This window comes from Chelonoidis abingdonii, chromosome 10, assembly GCF_003597395.2.
Source record: "Chelonoidis abingdonii isolate Lonesome George chromosome 10, CheloAbing_2.0, whole genome shotgun sequence".
NCBI lineage: Eukaryota > Metazoa > Chordata > Testudines > Testudinidae > Chelonoidis > Chelonoidis abingdonii.
In genome coordinates this window covers 62,363,247-62,380,817 of record NC_133778.1, presented here as the reverse complement: position 1 = coordinate 62,380,817, position 17,571 = coordinate 62,363,247, and the positions used below count along the sequence as shown (strand labels likewise).

At 38.2% G+C, this 17,571-nt stretch overlaps 1 protein-coding gene across 5 annotated transcripts in view; it reads left to right on the top strand.

Moving 5' to 3' along the window:
• UBXN4 (UBX domain protein 4) overlaps nt 1-17,571 on the top strand; it is a 36,210-nt gene that overhangs the window by 1,498 nt on the left and 17,141 nt on the right. For 2 of the 5 annotated variants that reach the window (XM_032782370.2, XM_032782393.2), the window contains exons 2-6: nt 8,822-8,924; nt 9,883-9,911; nt 11,011-11,129; nt 16,068-16,218; nt 16,681-16,789. In XM_032782370.2, the coding sequence (XP_032638261.1) occupies nt 8,822-8,924; nt 9,883-9,911; nt 11,011-11,129; nt 16,068-16,218; nt 16,681-16,789 (511 nt within the window). Of the gene's footprint in view, nt 1-8,549; nt 8,611-8,821; nt 8,925-9,882; nt 9,912-11,010; nt 11,130-16,067; nt 16,219-16,680; nt 16,790-17,571 lie in introns of those variants that run through there. The other 3 variants (XM_075070258.1, XM_032782385.2, XM_032782379.2) reach the window with 2 other exon arrangements.

Genomic DNA, 17,571 nt, shown 5'->3' with positions numbered 1-17,571 from the left:
TGTGCAGTCTGCATGCTCTTTTGAGTCCTCTGTACAGAAGTTGTGAATGAGGAACAGGGGATGGATCGCTCGATGATTACCTGTTCTATTCATTCCCTCTGGAGTACCTGGCACTGGCTGCTGTCGGAAGACAGGATACTGGGCTACATGGACCTTTGGTCTGACCCAGTAGGGCCATTCTTATGTTCTTACCTTAAACTTTGGGTACAGCTCTCTCATTACCACCGTTGTACATGCACACATTGTGTATACTGCTTTACAGTCTAGAAAGTGTAAAAAATTGGGAGGAGATGGTTAGGTTCTTATTTTTTTACTTTGTCTCCATTGTATTTGTTTATGAATGATCTTTTTATTTTGATGACTTATACACCTTTACCCTGATATAACCAAACTGATATAACACAAATTCAGATATAATGCGGTAAAGCCATGCTCTGGGGTGGGGGTGGGGTGACGCACTCCAGCGGAACAAAGCAAGTTCAATATAATGCGGTTTCACCTATAACATGGTAAGATTTTTTTTGGGTCCTGAGGATAGCGTTGTATCAGGATAGAGGTGTAGTTTAGATACTTGTGGCTTAAAGGCCTCTGAACATCTTGTACAAAAAATTAGCTAAAACTAACCAACCACCACTGCCCAGAACAAATCCTACTACTAGAACTTTAAAAAAAAACATGGGATGCACCTACCTTCCGCAGATAAAGTCACAAAAGACAATTTAAATAGGAAGTAACTATTTTTAGGTCTTGGCTGGCATAGTGCTCTTTATTCTGCATCCCCCACTGGGAGGTAGCTATGGATAATGAATGTGGTGGCTAAAAAGTGGGATTGGCTCAGCCCAGCTATTTTATACCTCTCATGTTATGGAGTGGGATGTGATATTGTTTCTAAGCTGTGAGGGAGCTGTCTGTGGAATTCAGTGTTCTAAATTGACAAGGCATCTTTTTAATGAAGGTTCTTTTATAGCAAAAATCCCAAAATGTTTAACAGATTTAGATACAGAGCAAGTGGTTCCTCCCTTGGCTCTATAGTTAGGGATGCAGTTATCATGAGTATGTTATGTAAGATCAGATAGAAAGGTAATTAGGAAACAACAGGAAACCTTCTGACATACACATTTGGCAACTTTTGACAATTTACCTGTGAGACATAATGTTGTGACTTGAGTGAAGACTAATTTATTTTCCTGCTTGTGGCTAAGAAGTTTCCATTAACTTCATGGATATTTCAACCATTTCAAGGTGCTTCTTGATAGTATTAAATGTATCAACTTTTTATTTCTAATGTAGTCCTGTCAAGTGTAACAGGATATCACTTACCACTTGTCACGGAGTGTGGGGGAGTCTGATCCTGCACCCCTTTTCCTGGGACCCACAGTGACTTTTATCCAGCCAGTAAAACAGAAGGTTTATTGGACAACAGGAATGCAGGTTACAGCAGAGCTTGTTGGCACAGTCAGGACCCCTCAATCGAGTCCTTCTGGGGGTTCAGGGTGCTTGGATCCCAGCTTTGGATACCCTGAATTCCCCCCACCCAGCCCAAAACCAAAACTGCCTTAACTCCCCTACAGCCGGCCCCTTCCTTTGTCCGCCTTCCCAGGCAAAGGTGTTGACCCTACTCCCTGGCTCAGGTTACAGGCTGAGCACTTGTCCCTCACCTAAAGTAATCCCCAGCTCTCCCATCCCCCACACAGAGAGTCCCTACTCCATCACACCACTTATTTAGGTTTCCAGTTCAGTTCTGTTGCTCTTTGGTCTCTTTTCCCATTTATGTTCTAAATTCTAAAATGAAGAGCCACATTTGAAGAATAATGGCCATAACTAGGCCAAATCCCACCTATTGGCTAATTTTGTTGAGATTAGGTAAAGTATTTCAGATAAACAGAAGTTAATTTGTCTATTCTAGACAATAGGTGAAATTTGGTAAAGAATTGCAGGAATAAACTTTGGGGGGAGGGTGGCTTAACTTAATTTAGGTCTGTAGTTTAACATTTACCTTATTGTAACATTCTGTGAGGTAACATTTTTGTTCAAGTTGACAGCTCTGTTTATTAATTGTCTTTTGGGATGAAATTTTTCATATTTGGACCTCATCCTACAATTGACTCCAGGTAGGCTGACCCCCAGACTTCCACTGGGTTCTGTCTTTGTGGAGGCTTTTGCAAGAGAGGAGCCTTGCTCTTTTCCCAATACACTCATTTCTAGGACAAGTTTTGTAACTCAGTAAGAGCCAAGTGAATTTTTATCTACTAATTGAAGAAAAGTGTCAGACATCTTTTCACTTCTCACATGGGTGTGTGTTAAAACTTCAAACTTGCATGTATATATCAGTAAATGGGAAGTGTGTGCTGAACCTTGCTTTTCAAGGATTTTGACTTATTAGTAAATATTTGAAAATTAGGTACATCTTTCCCTGCTTGCATAAGCGTGGACCAAACTGTGGCTGTGTGGGTGTACCATCCTGGGGATAATTGCATGATTACAGTGATTTTAAATTGGTTGCATGATTGCAAGTATCCTGCATTTTTTAAAAATTATCTTCATGGAAATTCTACAGGAGAGAGTTGTACTGGTGCTGCTGCTGCTACAGACCTCTTCCCCAGCAGGAACAACATCTCCAGAATGAAACTGTTAGAGTTCTGCTCATTCCTCCTGAGCCATCCTGGAAGCCGTCTGTTCACAGAACAATTATTTTGTAGCTTAGCTGACCAAGAAGCAGTTTCACTCTGGCTCTATGGGCAAAGGGGATGGACAGGCATAGGGACCCCACCCACATCTTGTTCATACTACACTTGAACCCAGGCTTGGCAACAACTGTGTTTAAGATCCTTGGATACTACAGTTATAGGTTTTTATATTGGTCCCATAAGTGACAGTTTTTCTATTAACAGTGTTAGTAGAGTCATGCTGTAGGTTTGTAGTTTGTCTAGAAGAGTTCTCTGATAAAAGTATCTTTCCGCGCTAATCAGTGAAACATTCTAGAACTGCACTATCAGCAAGAAAACATTTTTAAACATGCATATTGCTTCCACAGATTTATCAATAATTTGTGTGGCTCCAGAAGAAGAAAGGGAGAAAGATAGTGAAGAAGAACAGAAGTAGAAATTAATTGCTTAATTTTAGGGTCGACATTGTAACTGAACAGGCAAAAGAAAATAAAGGACTGGATTGTTCTTCCCAGTGATTTAAAAATATTTTATAGTCAGGAAAGCGGTTATTTGGTTTTAAGTGTCTTTCAGACTGGGTCTCATAAAACAAGTTTATATAAGAATTTCAGTCAGTTAGCATTAGCCTTGCTCAACACCAATTTCTTGCCACAACAACCCTAAATACTACTTGTATTCACAGTTTATAAAGCTTAACGGTATAGCTCAAATACAACAGGTGTGTAAAGACATATTATGTAAGTAAATTGAGGCAGTCACATGAAGTTGCAAATAAAGAGATAGAGGCTGCTGGTTTTAAAGAGCAGGGAGTGCTGGTATGCCTCCATCTAATATAAACTGGTTTGAAATGTTAAAGTTAGGGAATGGATTGGAGACTTGCACACAAAAAAAAGCAGCCTAGGGAACATGTACCTTTGGGGAACTAAAAGGTTAATCAGTGGCCTCAAATAACTGCTGACATACTACTGACTGTACTGCTGCACAGAAGATGCAGTATAACTAATACTAAAAGCTGATTCTCCAGAATTTTATAGGTAGCTAACTTGCAGATACAAAGCTTTCTGTTTCACTTTTTGATGGAATTAATTCCTTTAAAACTAATCCTTCATTTGATGCAAAACCCACTCGGATACGTTTCTGTATTCTGTACTGTCCACATCAGGTTTTACAGTGTTCTTGCCAGACTATACTTAACGTTTCTGTGGTTGAGATGGCACTTTGATTTATAAGCCTGAATTTGTAAAGGCTGGTTATTTTTGGAAACAATGCACTTAAACTGAAACTTCACATGTTTTTTTCCTGCCTCAGAGGCGATTTTTTTTTTAGGAGGGGAAGAAAATATATTTGGCTGGTTGTAAGGTTTGGACATCAAAATAAATGTTAGGTGTCTTTTAGAAAATACCTATAGAACTGCTTTTCTTGTTTTAAAATAAAAATAAATTAAAAACAGAAAAATATGATTACAATGTTAACATTGTAATTGAACAAGTCAGGAAATTTGGAATTCAGGTTCTTATAATAACCTTAACCCTAACGTGTGTGCATTTTTGTATGGCTTTTTTATTACATGGTTTTGAAGTAAGGTATAATAAATAACTGAATTGCTGTCTGACAAATAACTATCATTCCAAGGGCTTCCAAAGCATTTTTCAAATTATATATATATTGACAGTGCCATTAATGGGATGGAGGCCAACAGTTCAGTAGCATACTTTGCAACTGTAGTGGGAGGGGAAACTTTGGACATCACAACAAACCCTTATTATACAAAATTGCCATGGAATTTTTAACCTTAATAAAAAGCCAATAGGGCCTTTTCTCATCCAAAAGGTAGAGGGAGAGCAAGAGACAGACCGAGGCAACTGGAATGGAATTCAGTTTACTTAAAGATGAAGGGCAGAGTTGACCCTTCTGAGACTGGAAGCTGTACTTCCACCAAATAGACTTAGTAAATTGTGTACTCTGTTTAAATTGCATTTTTTTTCTATAACTTAAAATGCACCGATTAGCTCTTTCAATTGTTGCAAGTTGTCTAGTAAACTGAATTTCTCCCATAAAGTCTCAGCTTCAGTTACAGGTTGTATTTCATATGATTTCTTATACATCAACAAACACATAATCTTCAACTCATTTTAGAGCTGGACTTTGCCATATTAATTGGCAAAGACCTGCTGAATACCAAAGAAAAACACAGAAATTTTGGTTTAGGACCCAATTAACCACTTTATCCTTAAGACCCACTGAAATACCATGTTTTGTGTATGGTTATAAAGGATTCAAAAATGAAAAGATCTGAGCCCATTGACAGCTGATGCTGATTATGGAAAAGCTTATTTAACGCCAACAGTGTGTTTGGTGTTGTACAAGACACACAGATAAAGACTGGAATGGTTCAGTTTTCTACAGTCATTGCATAATGGGGAAAATACACCCATCTTTTCTCATTGTTGATAACTATATTTACCCAGCAAGCTGAAAAGGTCAGTGCTCTCTATTGAGACTATATAAACACTGTAATCATCTGCTAGAAGTACTAAAGTGATACTTTTCCCATCTTAGAAACCTATGAGGTCTGTGACAGCCTGAGGAGCTGGAGTCCCAAGATAGTTCTGCCAGTTGGTAATTCTACTAAATAGTGTACAACATTTAGAACTCCCTTTTAACTTAATGTCTTGGATCTTCTGAGGCTCATTATATGCATTTGGATTCTTAATCATTATTTTGAAATAAAAAAGTTAATACTTTACTACAGCAGGAAACATTCGATGAACTTTAACCCGGAAAGAGGAGAGGATTATGTAAACAAAAAGAGACACGAGATAGAAATTCCCGTCCACTTATGGTTATAGATTTTAAACTAAAAGGCATGAGACATGGTTTATGTAATATAGGTTAACAACTTTTTCATATTTTGGGTCACGTTTTTTGGAGATTATGCTGTGGATAACTTCTCACATTTGTGATCTCACAACAGCGTTGTGGAAACTGCAGCAATTGCTTACATGGAAAAGCTAATATTAAGCAAGGATTTAGGTATTTTTAGCTATCTAATAGGATAGTAGTGTATCCTTTTTGAAAAAAAGCATACAGTAAAGTGCCTGCTTGCCTCTAAGCGGTTGCAAGCAAGGAGGAGCAGCCAGCACCAAGCCAGCAGTGATCTGTAGATGGCACCTTGGGAACCACTGATGTTAAAGAAGAGTAAAAGACAAGTGTGTCAATCTAAAGGATTCCCAGATTAAATAATCTTATGGTTTTTTTGTTCAAAGTTTATTAAATGGAATTATAGGAGTCTTTCCAATAGTAATAGCGAGAAATAATATAGTAATCAAATGGTCCCAAATTTCTGGAGTACAAAACATGCAAGGGAGAACTCATCCATGTGGCTGGCAAACATTTGCCAGCATAGCTGATTTGAAACAACCTTCCTCCAAGAAGCAGAAAGGCCAAATGATCTGCTTGAGGTGCAATGTCTGAGGAAAGGAATGGGTGTTCCTACTGTCATTAAACAAGTAAATAGTATTCTATTAAGTAATTATTACTATGTGAGTGTTTTTGTGGTCATTGGATAATATATTTATATAATGGAGAGCCAACTAACAGTGTTATGAAATAGCCAGACTTATATAAACAATCATTATTACAAAAGAAAACAAAATAGTGGATTCCAAACAATTAAGAGTCACTACCATTCTAAATAAGGGTATGGCTACACTTGCAGCTGTACAGCACTGGGAGTTAAACCTGTCTTTGTACAGCTGAGTACGGAAAGCGCTGCAGTCTGGCCACACTGGCAGCTACCAGCACACTGTCATGGCCACATTTGCAGCATCTGCAGCGGTATTGGGAGCAGTGCATTATGGGCAGCTATCCCAGCGTTCAAGTGGCTGCAACATGCTTTTCAAAAGAGGGGGCTGGGGTGGAGTGTGACAGGGAGCGTGAGGGAGAGAGTGGATTTTTGAAGCCGACACTCTGTCAGCAGCTGTCTTGCAAGTTCTGACCTGTTCACTGAAAGCAAATAGCCCTCTTTGTTCTTTTCCTCACAGACCAGATAAGCAGCCTCCCCGAAACAGACACACACACCCCTCACGCCGTGCTGCTTCTCTCCTCAAGCCCCTTCCTTCCCCTCTCTTCAAGCAAACACTAGCTCTGGGTGTTCCAAAGGGAGCTCATTCACAGCAAACAGTAGCTGTGTTTGTTTTTTAGATAAGCAGTTCCGGGAGCCTCAAGTTCACAACAAAACAGAGTTATCTTTACTTAAAAGCATTATGGGAAGCTTCCTGCGGTCAGTTACAGCGTAGTAAGATTATTCCCTGTTTACACTGGCACCCCAGCAGCGCTATTGTCTTTATTCCTCTCTTGGAGGTGGAGTACAACCAGCGCTGTAGCCAGAGAGATACAGCGCTGTATGTGCCTTGCCAGTGTGGGAGGGGAGTGACTTACAGCGCTGTAAAGCCACCACCAGCACTGTAACTCTCAAGTGTAGCCAAGGCCTAAGACATTACTGTGGATTAGTTCTTTCTGGAGAACTGTTTGCTTATTACAAGTGAATAAATCTGATTGAGACTGACTAATATTTAATCAACTCCAAACACATTTTTGGTGTCATATGTGTAGCTATCCATCAGTATCCTGTTTCAAAATAAAACTGGCTTATAGGCCTTGTCTTTTCTAGGAAAAAAGTTGTGTTTTCTACTATGTTAGTTTATGTAGAAACTAATATGTGGTAAAATCCTAGTGAAAACAAGACAGTTCGTAGTTTTTGCATGTTAGTAAGTAAAGATAAACACTAGTGGGGGTCCTAGGTCTTACCTTAATCTGCTAACGTGACAAAACTACAGACTGCCCATGTGTTCACTAGGATTTTACTGTATGGTAAGAAAGCATCAGTTTTCCTAATGTGGACACACTCATAGGGAGACTACTGAAACAATATAGAAAGAGAGAGGCATGCTTACCTGATATCTAGATGAGGCTCCACTGAGTAAGAGAGTGACTTCAGTTCATTATGTTGAAATTAGGGGCTTCCATTAGCTATCAAACCTTTTTTCTGTAATTGCATATGACAAGGAAAATAGCATGCACTTTCACAATTTAATCTTTCAAATCTAGCAGGGTATATAGTTTATGTTCATGCCTGCATAAAAGTTTTAAATCTAAGTCAAACTAGAAAAAAAGTGTTCGAACAATATTCTTTGATAACTAAAAAATGCCTAAATGGATTTTCTCCAGATTTTCCAAAAGTAGTTAACTGGTCTGCCAACCATGAGAACTTCTAAAATGTAACTTTTGGGACTGGAACGTTATAGTAAACAGAGATTTAGAATGGACGTTTTTTCTAATTCACAACTATAGTATTTTTTTTGTCAACACTATTACACTATTTGCCACATATGTTTGATGAAAGACTTGACACTTTGGTACATTAGCTACAATTCTTTTGTTTGGTTTTGTAGTAATTGCACACACAAGGCTTCAGGCACATTTATACTAGGAAATACACAGTAATAATCTTAAGAGTTTTACAGAGCTACTTTGTAGCGAGAGAAAAAACTGTTAAATGGCCTCTCCCAAAAAAACCATTTTTAAAATAAAAATAAATAAATAATGAAAACAGGTTTTAATCAACATTTTTAGCAAGCTGCTAGAATTCTCTACAAATAAGGTTTCTAACCTTTAGCAAATTAATAGACTATTCCTAGTTCAAAATGTTCAAGGAGTATTTGATGTGCATGTTGATGACCACACGTAAAATGTTTTCCACTGTTCAAATCACAGAGTACTGTTTTCTGTTCATTTTCAAAGAAAATAACAGCCTTTGGGATAACTGGCTTGTTTTTCCCCCTCAAGATTATTATATGTTTTATTAACTAATATATCTTAAATTCTAGGCTTTCTTGGATGTTCTTGAAGCATTTACATTTTGTTTTAACCCTCCTTTTCTTGAGTAAGTCTCAAAGAAAATTACTACTTGTAATTGAGAACAAAATAACTTAAAAACAATACATAAATTTTAAAAACTTTGTATTCTATGAAGATTTCAGTCACTTGTGAAGCCAAATTCATGCAAGTTTAGTAAGGCCAGTTATCAGACCGGAACTTGCAGTTTGTGATGTGTTTAGCTTCATGTTTGTGATAAGAAGGCATATTTCTTGCAGGTGATGATGAACAATCCACACAGATGTCTGCAAGTTGGGAAGATCAGAAGGTGACTGAAGCAGCCTCAGATGGTTTTGTTGCTATTAAAATTGATATAAAAAGGTTTGGTCACATTCTAACACTTTACATGTTGTACAGTCTTTTTCAGTTTTGGTTAATAATAATACCACCTAGCTCTTCAAGACATCTCCCTGACATCTCCTGTTTGCTCTAGGGCCTTGCATCTGAAGTACATTCAGTAGTCTTGGTGCAGCTGGAGGCTAAAAAATTAGCAGAAGATGCATATGATTTACTCCAGCTTTAAAAGTATTCTAGTTACATTCCTGCTGCATTATTGTAGTCAACAGCCAAATCATGGTCTGGTTGATCCTTGTTGTTTCTGAAAGTGAAGAACCACAATAATGAAGTGTTATAAAATCAGACAAATGTGAGTGTTCTAAAAGGACTTTTGAATTTGTCAAGTTAAAGATTTTGGCTAGTTCAGAAATTTCCATGAGTCACAAAAATTGAAAAATCTTGCAGACCTGGATGCCCTAACAGAAACAAACCTAGGAAATGGGTTGACTTGGGTTGAATCATTGCTGTGCACACAGTACGGAAACACCAACATCCCTCACTGAGTTACTCAGAATTGTAGCACTATCCCTAGCTTCTCCATTCCATGGGCAGACAGTATATTGAAATTTACAAGAATCCCATTATCCTGAACCACTCAGTGGAGAATTTTTGTAAAATTCATTATACTTCTTGTCAGAGTCAGGTGGTGTACTACCAGTGATCCAAAATGATATTATTTTATCCCATAGTTTCAATAAAATAATCTAGTGTGGACTTTTACGGCCTGTTGCAATAGCCGAGAATTTTGACTATTTCCAATGTATTAATGAGAAAATGTAGCAGAAGGTCATTTTCCATAATCTCATGAGTCTTTGAACATTCCCTTATACAATGTGTGTGTGTCACTTATAGGTTGTGATGTGATGAGACTAACTCTTCCTAATCTATGATTCGTGTAAAGTGATTAGGATGATCTGCTAAACATATCTTTTGCTTTATACAGCGAAGCATGTCTTCAGTTCTCACAAATCTGTATCCTTTTAAAATCAGTTCAAATGTTTCATGTTGTTTTAGAGAGATTTGTTCTTTGCAACTATAGCGCCCTCTCCCTAGGATTAAGATTCGCAATAAGAGAGACTGTTGAAACTGCTTCATAAGGCATAGGAGTATATGTAGAAGATTATAGGTAGGAGTACATATAAATACATGTATTTAAAATGTAGTTAAAAGCCATTATGACCAGCTACCATTCTTCAGTTATTTGGGTAAAGATATGTAATTAGAGTGAGTTCAGTAACTGACCACATAATGTCCTCTACATTGAAGACAATCAGATTTTCTACATAATAGGAATAACCCAGTTATTGGAGACCTGAAAGACCGTAACTGGTGGTATGTAGTGGTGTTAATATTTAGAAAAAATAAATAATTGAGATGCCATACTATTAATTGAAGTTGGGATGGAGGAAGAGGAATAAAATGTCTGACTCCAAGTTCTGGATTCCACTTTCGGTTATGTAGATGTAAATGAAGAATAACTCCATTATGCGTAATAAATAGCCCTCTACTTAAAACTCATACAATTCTCTGTGGTGGTGGGGACAGAGAGGAGGAAAGAGCAAATTCCATACTTATTTACTTACATACATACACGCATCCTTTGATGTTGAAGATAGCTTTCAATATTTCTTTTTTATATTGTTCTTTCAATAGCTAGTGTTGTTTGAAGTACAACCAGAATGTGAGTGTCATATTGATGTAACACTCGGATGTGCACTGATTTTAGTGAATTTCTTACCATTATTTCATATTCTGCTTAACACTAAAATGTAAGACTTGTTCTAAAGCATAATTGGATTATCTGTAATACCATTATAGATGATACACTGCTCTAGCATGTGTATGAATTCTTTCACAAACAGTATTGATTTCAGATACATACATAATTTTTTTTTAAGCCTTGTATTGGCGAGAAGTGCTTTAACTTAAACTAGTCTTCTCTGTTTTTGAAGTGGTGGATTTCAGATTGGTGTGTTGCATTTTCCTTTTCTAGTAGCTTACTCATTAGTTTTTCTTTTAAACTTGCTGCTTTAACTACATCGATTTATTGGCCTTTACTATTACTGTGCAGATCCTGTAGTATGTATTCCATCCAGCTTCTTTATAGGAGACAATGGAATCCCCTTGGAAGTAATTGCTGGCAGTGTCTCTGCAGAGGAGCTTATTACCAGAATCCACAAAGTCAAACAGGTAACAAATGCTTACACACCAGCTTTTTCAGTATATAAAATACTGTCACGGGGGCTTGTGGCCTTCATCTCTCCAAGACAGCAGACAACATTGGGCCCAAGTGTATGACCAGAGGAAGCAAGGACTATGGGATCGGTATTTTCTCACTCACTGGCAGGAAAGTTACTATCCAATTATGCAAAGCTGAACTAATTTTGAAACCTGTTTGTCCATGTTAAGTAAACCAATTGTCACAGGAGGTTAAGAGCACCTACACTACCCTGACACAAAAAGGATATGTGCGCTAAACAATTCTTAATCATTGCTCTCTTCAGAGCTATTCTAGCAGAGCTTAGACATGGTTTAGTAATGTGACGGAAACATGGTCTGTAGTGTTGACTCAGACAAAACGAAACTATCTACATTTATGTTTGCAGTGTTCAGCTGTGTTGGTCAGAGGATATTAGAGGGACAAGGTGGGTGAGGTAATCTTTTATTGAATCAACTTCTGTTGGTGAAAGAGACAAGCTTTATAGCTTAGCTCTTCTTCAGGTCTGGGACAGGTATTCAGAATATCCCAGCTAAATACAATGTCAAAGCTAAATACAGTTAAATCCAGAGCTAGCCAATAGGAGTAGCAAGGTTTTGCAAGGGAGCTCTCCAGGTGAAGGAGGAGCAACTACATGACTTCGGTGTGCGTTTGTGAAGTGTTAACTACTTTTTGTGCTTGCTTGGTTGAAGTTTATAGTGTGGACTGTTACGGGGGTTGTGTGGTGAGCCTAGCAGGCTTCTAGGTAAGGTTGAGAGCTTCCTAATAAGGCTCTATCCTACCATCTTTTGATCCCTAATCCCTTTAGATCCCTGGACAGAGGTGATGGGACTAACTCAGGGAAAATGGGGGTTTTAAAAGCTAGCTTGTAAGTGACTAGAGTTGCTGCTCCTGTTCACTAGCTCATGTGAGTTTTGCAAGGGATTTTAGAGCGGGAGCATGAGAGCCAGATACACCTAATGAACATTTTCTAAACTTTGGCCAGTAACAACCTACCCTCAACCATGCCTCCTCCTCCTCCCCCCCCCGCCCCCCCCCCCACACCACACACAAAGAAACCGCTTCAAGAATAAAAATAATGCAGACAAAAGTCCAACAGCAGAGTAGGGGCTATCCAGTTCATTGCACTGAATGCCGCATGTATGATAACCTGCTTTGTGGGCAGGTGGCATATGTGTGCATTTAGTGCAAGCAGCTCATGGCTCTGAGGCTAAGTATGAACTATTGAGACCAGGATGTCTGAACTGGAGGAGCCAAGGGAAACAGAACGGTACATAGACAAGACATTCCAGGACAGAGTAGAGTGCCCCACCTCCAGTCTGACAGCCTCTGCTCTTGTGGAGGATGAAAGCCTTGAGGAAGGAGAACCTCAAGCAATAACAGAGGGAAATTATTCTGTAGTTGGGATCCTCCTTCCAGATGATTTCATGGTGTTCTCTTGCACTGAGGATACTTCTGCGGGGGAGGGAACCCCAGTTATTAGAAGAGACAGTTATTAAAGGCTACATTTTAGTCAGGTATTTTTAGTAAAAGTCACAGACAGTAAACAAAAAATCATGGCCTGTGACCTGTCCATGACTTTTACTAAAAATACCGATGACTAAAACTTGGGCAGGGAGGAGGAGAGAAGGCTGCCTGGGGTGCTGGAGGTGGGGCGGCGGCACGCATCCCAGGACCTCAGCTGGTACTGGAGAGGGTGGGTCAGCAGTGAGACCCCCACTGGTGTTAATTGGGAACATGTCACCTAACAATGGGATTCAGAGAGATAATTTCTAGACTTCAGTAATGACTACTTCTTGGAGAAGCTAGTCCTGGCACCAACAAGGGAAGAGGCAACTCTTGATTTAGTCCTGAATGGCACACAGGATCTCTAAAGGGGTGAATATAGCTGAACCAATCAGTAATAGCAACCATAACAAATTTAACTTCCTCTGGGCATGGAGGGAATACAAAAGAAACCCAGAACAGTAGCATTTAATTTCAAAAAGAGGAACAATACTAAAATGAGGAAGCTAGTTAAAAGGAACAGCCACCAGAGTGAAATGCCTGCAAGCTCCATGAAAGCTTTTCAAAAACACCATAATAGAGGCTCAAACTATATGTATACCTCAAATTTAAAAAAAATAAAACAGTAAGAGGACCAGAAAACTGTCACTATGCCTAAACAACAGAGTAAAAAGGTGTCTAGAGACAAAAAAGATATCTTTTAAACATTGGCAGTCAAATCCTATTGTGGAAAATAAGAACATAAACTCTGGCAAGTCAAGTATAAAAGTATAATTAGGCAGGCCAAAAAAGAGTTTGAAGAGCAACTAGCAAAAGACACCAAAACCATGAGCAATTTTTTTAACTACATCAGAAACTGGAAACCTGCCAAACAGTCAGTGGGGCCACTGGATGATCACTGTGCTGAAGGAGAACTCAAGGAAGACCAAGCCATTGTGGAGATGCTAAATAAATTCTTTGCATGAGTCTGTGCTGAAGATAGGAGAGATTCCCACAACTGAGTCATTCTTTTTGGGTGACAAATCTGAGGAACTGTCCCAGATTGAGATGTCAGTAGAGGAGGTTTCAGAACAAATTGATAAACAATAAAAAGTCGCCAGGATGAAATGATATTCACCCAAGGTTTCTGCAGGAACTCAAATATGAAATGGCAGAACTAACTGTGGTATGTAATTATTGCTTAAAGCAGCCTCTGTACCAGATGACTGGCATATAGCTAATGTGAAAAAAGGCTTTAAAAAAGCCTCCAGAGGCAATCGTGGCAATTACAGGGCAGTAAGCCTAACTTCAGTATCAGGCAGATTTGTTGAAACTGTATTAAAGAACAGAATTATGAGACACATAGATGAACAATATATTGGGGAAGAGCCAAATGTGGGTTTTTGTTCTGTTTTTTTAAGGAAATCATGTCTCTTTAATCTTAGAATTCTTTGAGGGGGGTCAACAAACATAGATAAGGGTGATCTAGTTCATAGAGAGTACTTGGACTTTCAGAAAGGCGTTGACGAGGTCCCTCAACAAAGGCTCTTATGCAAAATTGGCAGTCATGGGTCAGTAACCCATTAAAGAGAGAAAACAAAGGGTAGGAATAAATGGTCAATTTTATACAGTAGCATGGGATAAATAGCAGTGTCCCTCAAGGATCTGTGCAGGTCCAATGCTGTTCAACGTATTAATAAATGATCTGGAAAAGAGGGTAAACAGTGAGGCATCAAACTTTGCAGATGATACAAAAATACTCAAGATAGTTAAGTCCAAAGCAGACTGCGAAAAGTTACAAAGGGACTTGCACAAAACTGGGTGACTGGGCAACAAAATGGCAGATGAAATTCATTGTTGATAAATGCAAAGCAATGCACACTGGAAAACAATCCTAACTGTACATGCCAAATGAGGGGTCTAAATTAGCTGATGCCATTTCAAGAAAAAAGATCTTGGAGTCATTGTGTATATTGCTCTGAAAGCATCTGCCCAATGTGCAGTGGCAGCCAAAAAAGCTAACAGTGTTAGGAGTTATTAGGAAAGGGACAAAGAAGAAAATAGAAAGTATAATGCAACTATTATGTAAATCCCTGGCATGCCAACACCTTGAGTACTGTGTGGAATTCTGGTTGCCCCATCTCAGAAAAAGATATATTAGGATTGAAATAAGTACATAAAAAGGCAACAAAAATGATTAGGTGTATGGAACAGCTTCCATGTGAGGAAAGAGTAAAAACCTTGAGACTGTTCAGCTTAGAAAAGAGATGATTAAGGAGGGATATGATAGAGGTCTATAAAGCCACAAATGGTGTGGAGAAAGTGAATAAGGATGTGTCATTTACTCCTTCACATAACACAAGAACAAGGGGTTACCCAATTAATAGGCAGGTTTAAAACTGACATAAGGAATACTTCACACAACATACAATCAACCTGTGGAACTCATTGCCAAGGGATGTTGTGAAGGCCAAAACTATAATTGGATTCAAAAAAGAATTACCTATGTTCATGGAGGATAGGTCCATCAATGGCTATTAGCCAAAATGGTCAGGGACACAGCCCCATGCTCTAGACGTGCTTAACCTCTGATCGCCAGTAGCTGGGACTGGATAAATCACTTGATAAATTGTCCTATTCTGTTCATTCCTTCTGAAGCATCTGGTGCTGACCACTGTCTGATGACAAGATACTGGCTAAATTGTCCATTAGTCTGACCCTATATGGCCATTTTATGTTTGTAGGATGGAACAGATTGTTAAACATAAGGAGTTAATAGATGTTGCAAGAGTTAATTCACAGTAAAGTGGACAGTTAATACTTCTGCAGTAATAGGACAAAGGAGGTTTAGTGAGTTACAGGTTGTTATAATGAGCCATAAATCCAGCATCTTTATTAATGTTCATAATTTAGCTGTGGCACTGAGTATCTTTCTCAGACCTGAAGACGAGCTTGCACAGAGCTTGTCTTAAAAGCTTCTCTTTCACCAATTATCTCACTCACATTGTCTGTCCAAATTTATATCCCATTAAAGATTTTAAAAGCATAGGACTAGCACTACATTCCAGCAGTAATCCTATTCAAACATGGTGCTAGCCCATTCATGTTATAACTTTTTTCTCTATCGGTCTAGACAGAAGGAAATGTTAAAATCACGTACGGGAACTTTGAGATAAACCTAGTAGAAGCATTAGTTTCTTAATATAGTGTTTACATGTTTTCAGTGCATACGAGCTAAGAAAAATGTTGCAATACAGTTGGAACGCACTATATTTGATAACTTATTGAATATTTATTTTTGTAGGGCTTACAAGGCTTGCCTTCACCCGCCAAAGAAAAAATGGTTCATAAGGCTTAAATTTCAAGCCTGAGAGCACAATCTAAATTTTGTAGTCTTATCTATCACTGCTTTTTTTCTTTCTAAGATGCATGCAGTAAAAAATGAAGCATTAGAGAATGGGAATGAGTTGTCTGCTCAGAGTCCCTCCTTCCAAGCTAACATCACTTCCGAAAACTCTCAGTCCAGAAGGGTTGAGCTTTGTGAAACACAACTTGAGACAATAAGCACTTCTGATGGTAATTAACAACAACTCTATATATACTAGTTTGCTCTTCAAATATTAACAGCATGGTTGCCATCTTCTTAAAGTTAACATGAATGGTGGTAAAATATGTGTCCTTGTTGGGATGACAGTATTTTCTCAGAGCACATCTTGTAGAAAGTGTACTGAAAAGGCCATAAGTCCTGTCATCTCACATTGTTGTAGTGAGTAGAAAATTCAGCTCTTGTAAGACAGTAATTAATATGTTCAACTACAGTGTTCTTAAAATTAAACTCAGTTCTAAATATCTGTTCCTCCTTAGATTATTGACCTTGTTAGCAAAGCATTATTTTTAGAGGAATTAATGCTTGATAAACAGTAGTCCTACAACACAGCCCAGTATGTTTCTTGAAGAGGGCAATCGTTAGCAAAAATAGTAACAAATGACAAATATGCCTTTTTTCTTTCTCTGTATGACTTCCTAAAACACTTGAAGATAGAGCAAATTCAAGCCAGGCAAATCAGTTTCAGGAATCAAATAATTCTTCAGATGAGAGAGTGACTGAGCCACAGCCTGTGAATGACCTTACAACTAAAGTGGAAAGGTTTGTCTCTTTTTTTTTTTTTTTTTTTTTTTGTCTGTCTGTTTTTGCTTCCTTTCTATTTATTCTAAAGTACTGTGATTAATTATTACATTTTCTTAGGTGAAAACAGTGGTAAGAACCAAAGCTGCATGATTAACATATTTCTTGTTCTAAATTAAGTTTTAATGTTTTTTAGAAAATGGCTAAAACTACTGGTGACTATTTTAATCTTAAGCATCAGATTTCTCAAGACTCTAGAACTAATGGATTTTGCCTCGTGACAATTTGATTGCCAGGTGCTGATCTACCAGTCAGAGCCAAATCTGTAACATTCTAATTCTCTTAATTTGAAATGGCCCTTTGTCCACTCATAGACTGATGTTTGTTGCTTGACATGGTAACTAGACAAACATGGAAAGCCTCCTTTCTCTCATTTTGACTGTGATAAATTTGGCGTGTTAAGCATGCTTTTTGGTAGGTCAGTTATTCAGTCTTTTTGCTGTTGAACTGAACTCTCAAAACAGTCAGGGAATGTTTTATCAAATGGAAGCAGGAGATCTTATTTTCCTTCAAGATATCCTATAAGCAAAGTAGGTTAGATCTTAATAATAGAGATTAGTGGAGAGGCTGGGAATGGGTAGTTGAATAGACATGTTCATATTTTTCTACAGGTTTGAGTGAGAATATTTGGAAATGCAAGGCAGAATTTGATACTGTTCATTGTCCAAGAAAGATGTTGATATTAAACTTGGGTGGAGGTGGGTTGAGTCCTCTAAGTAGCTCAGTGGAGTACTGCCAGTGAG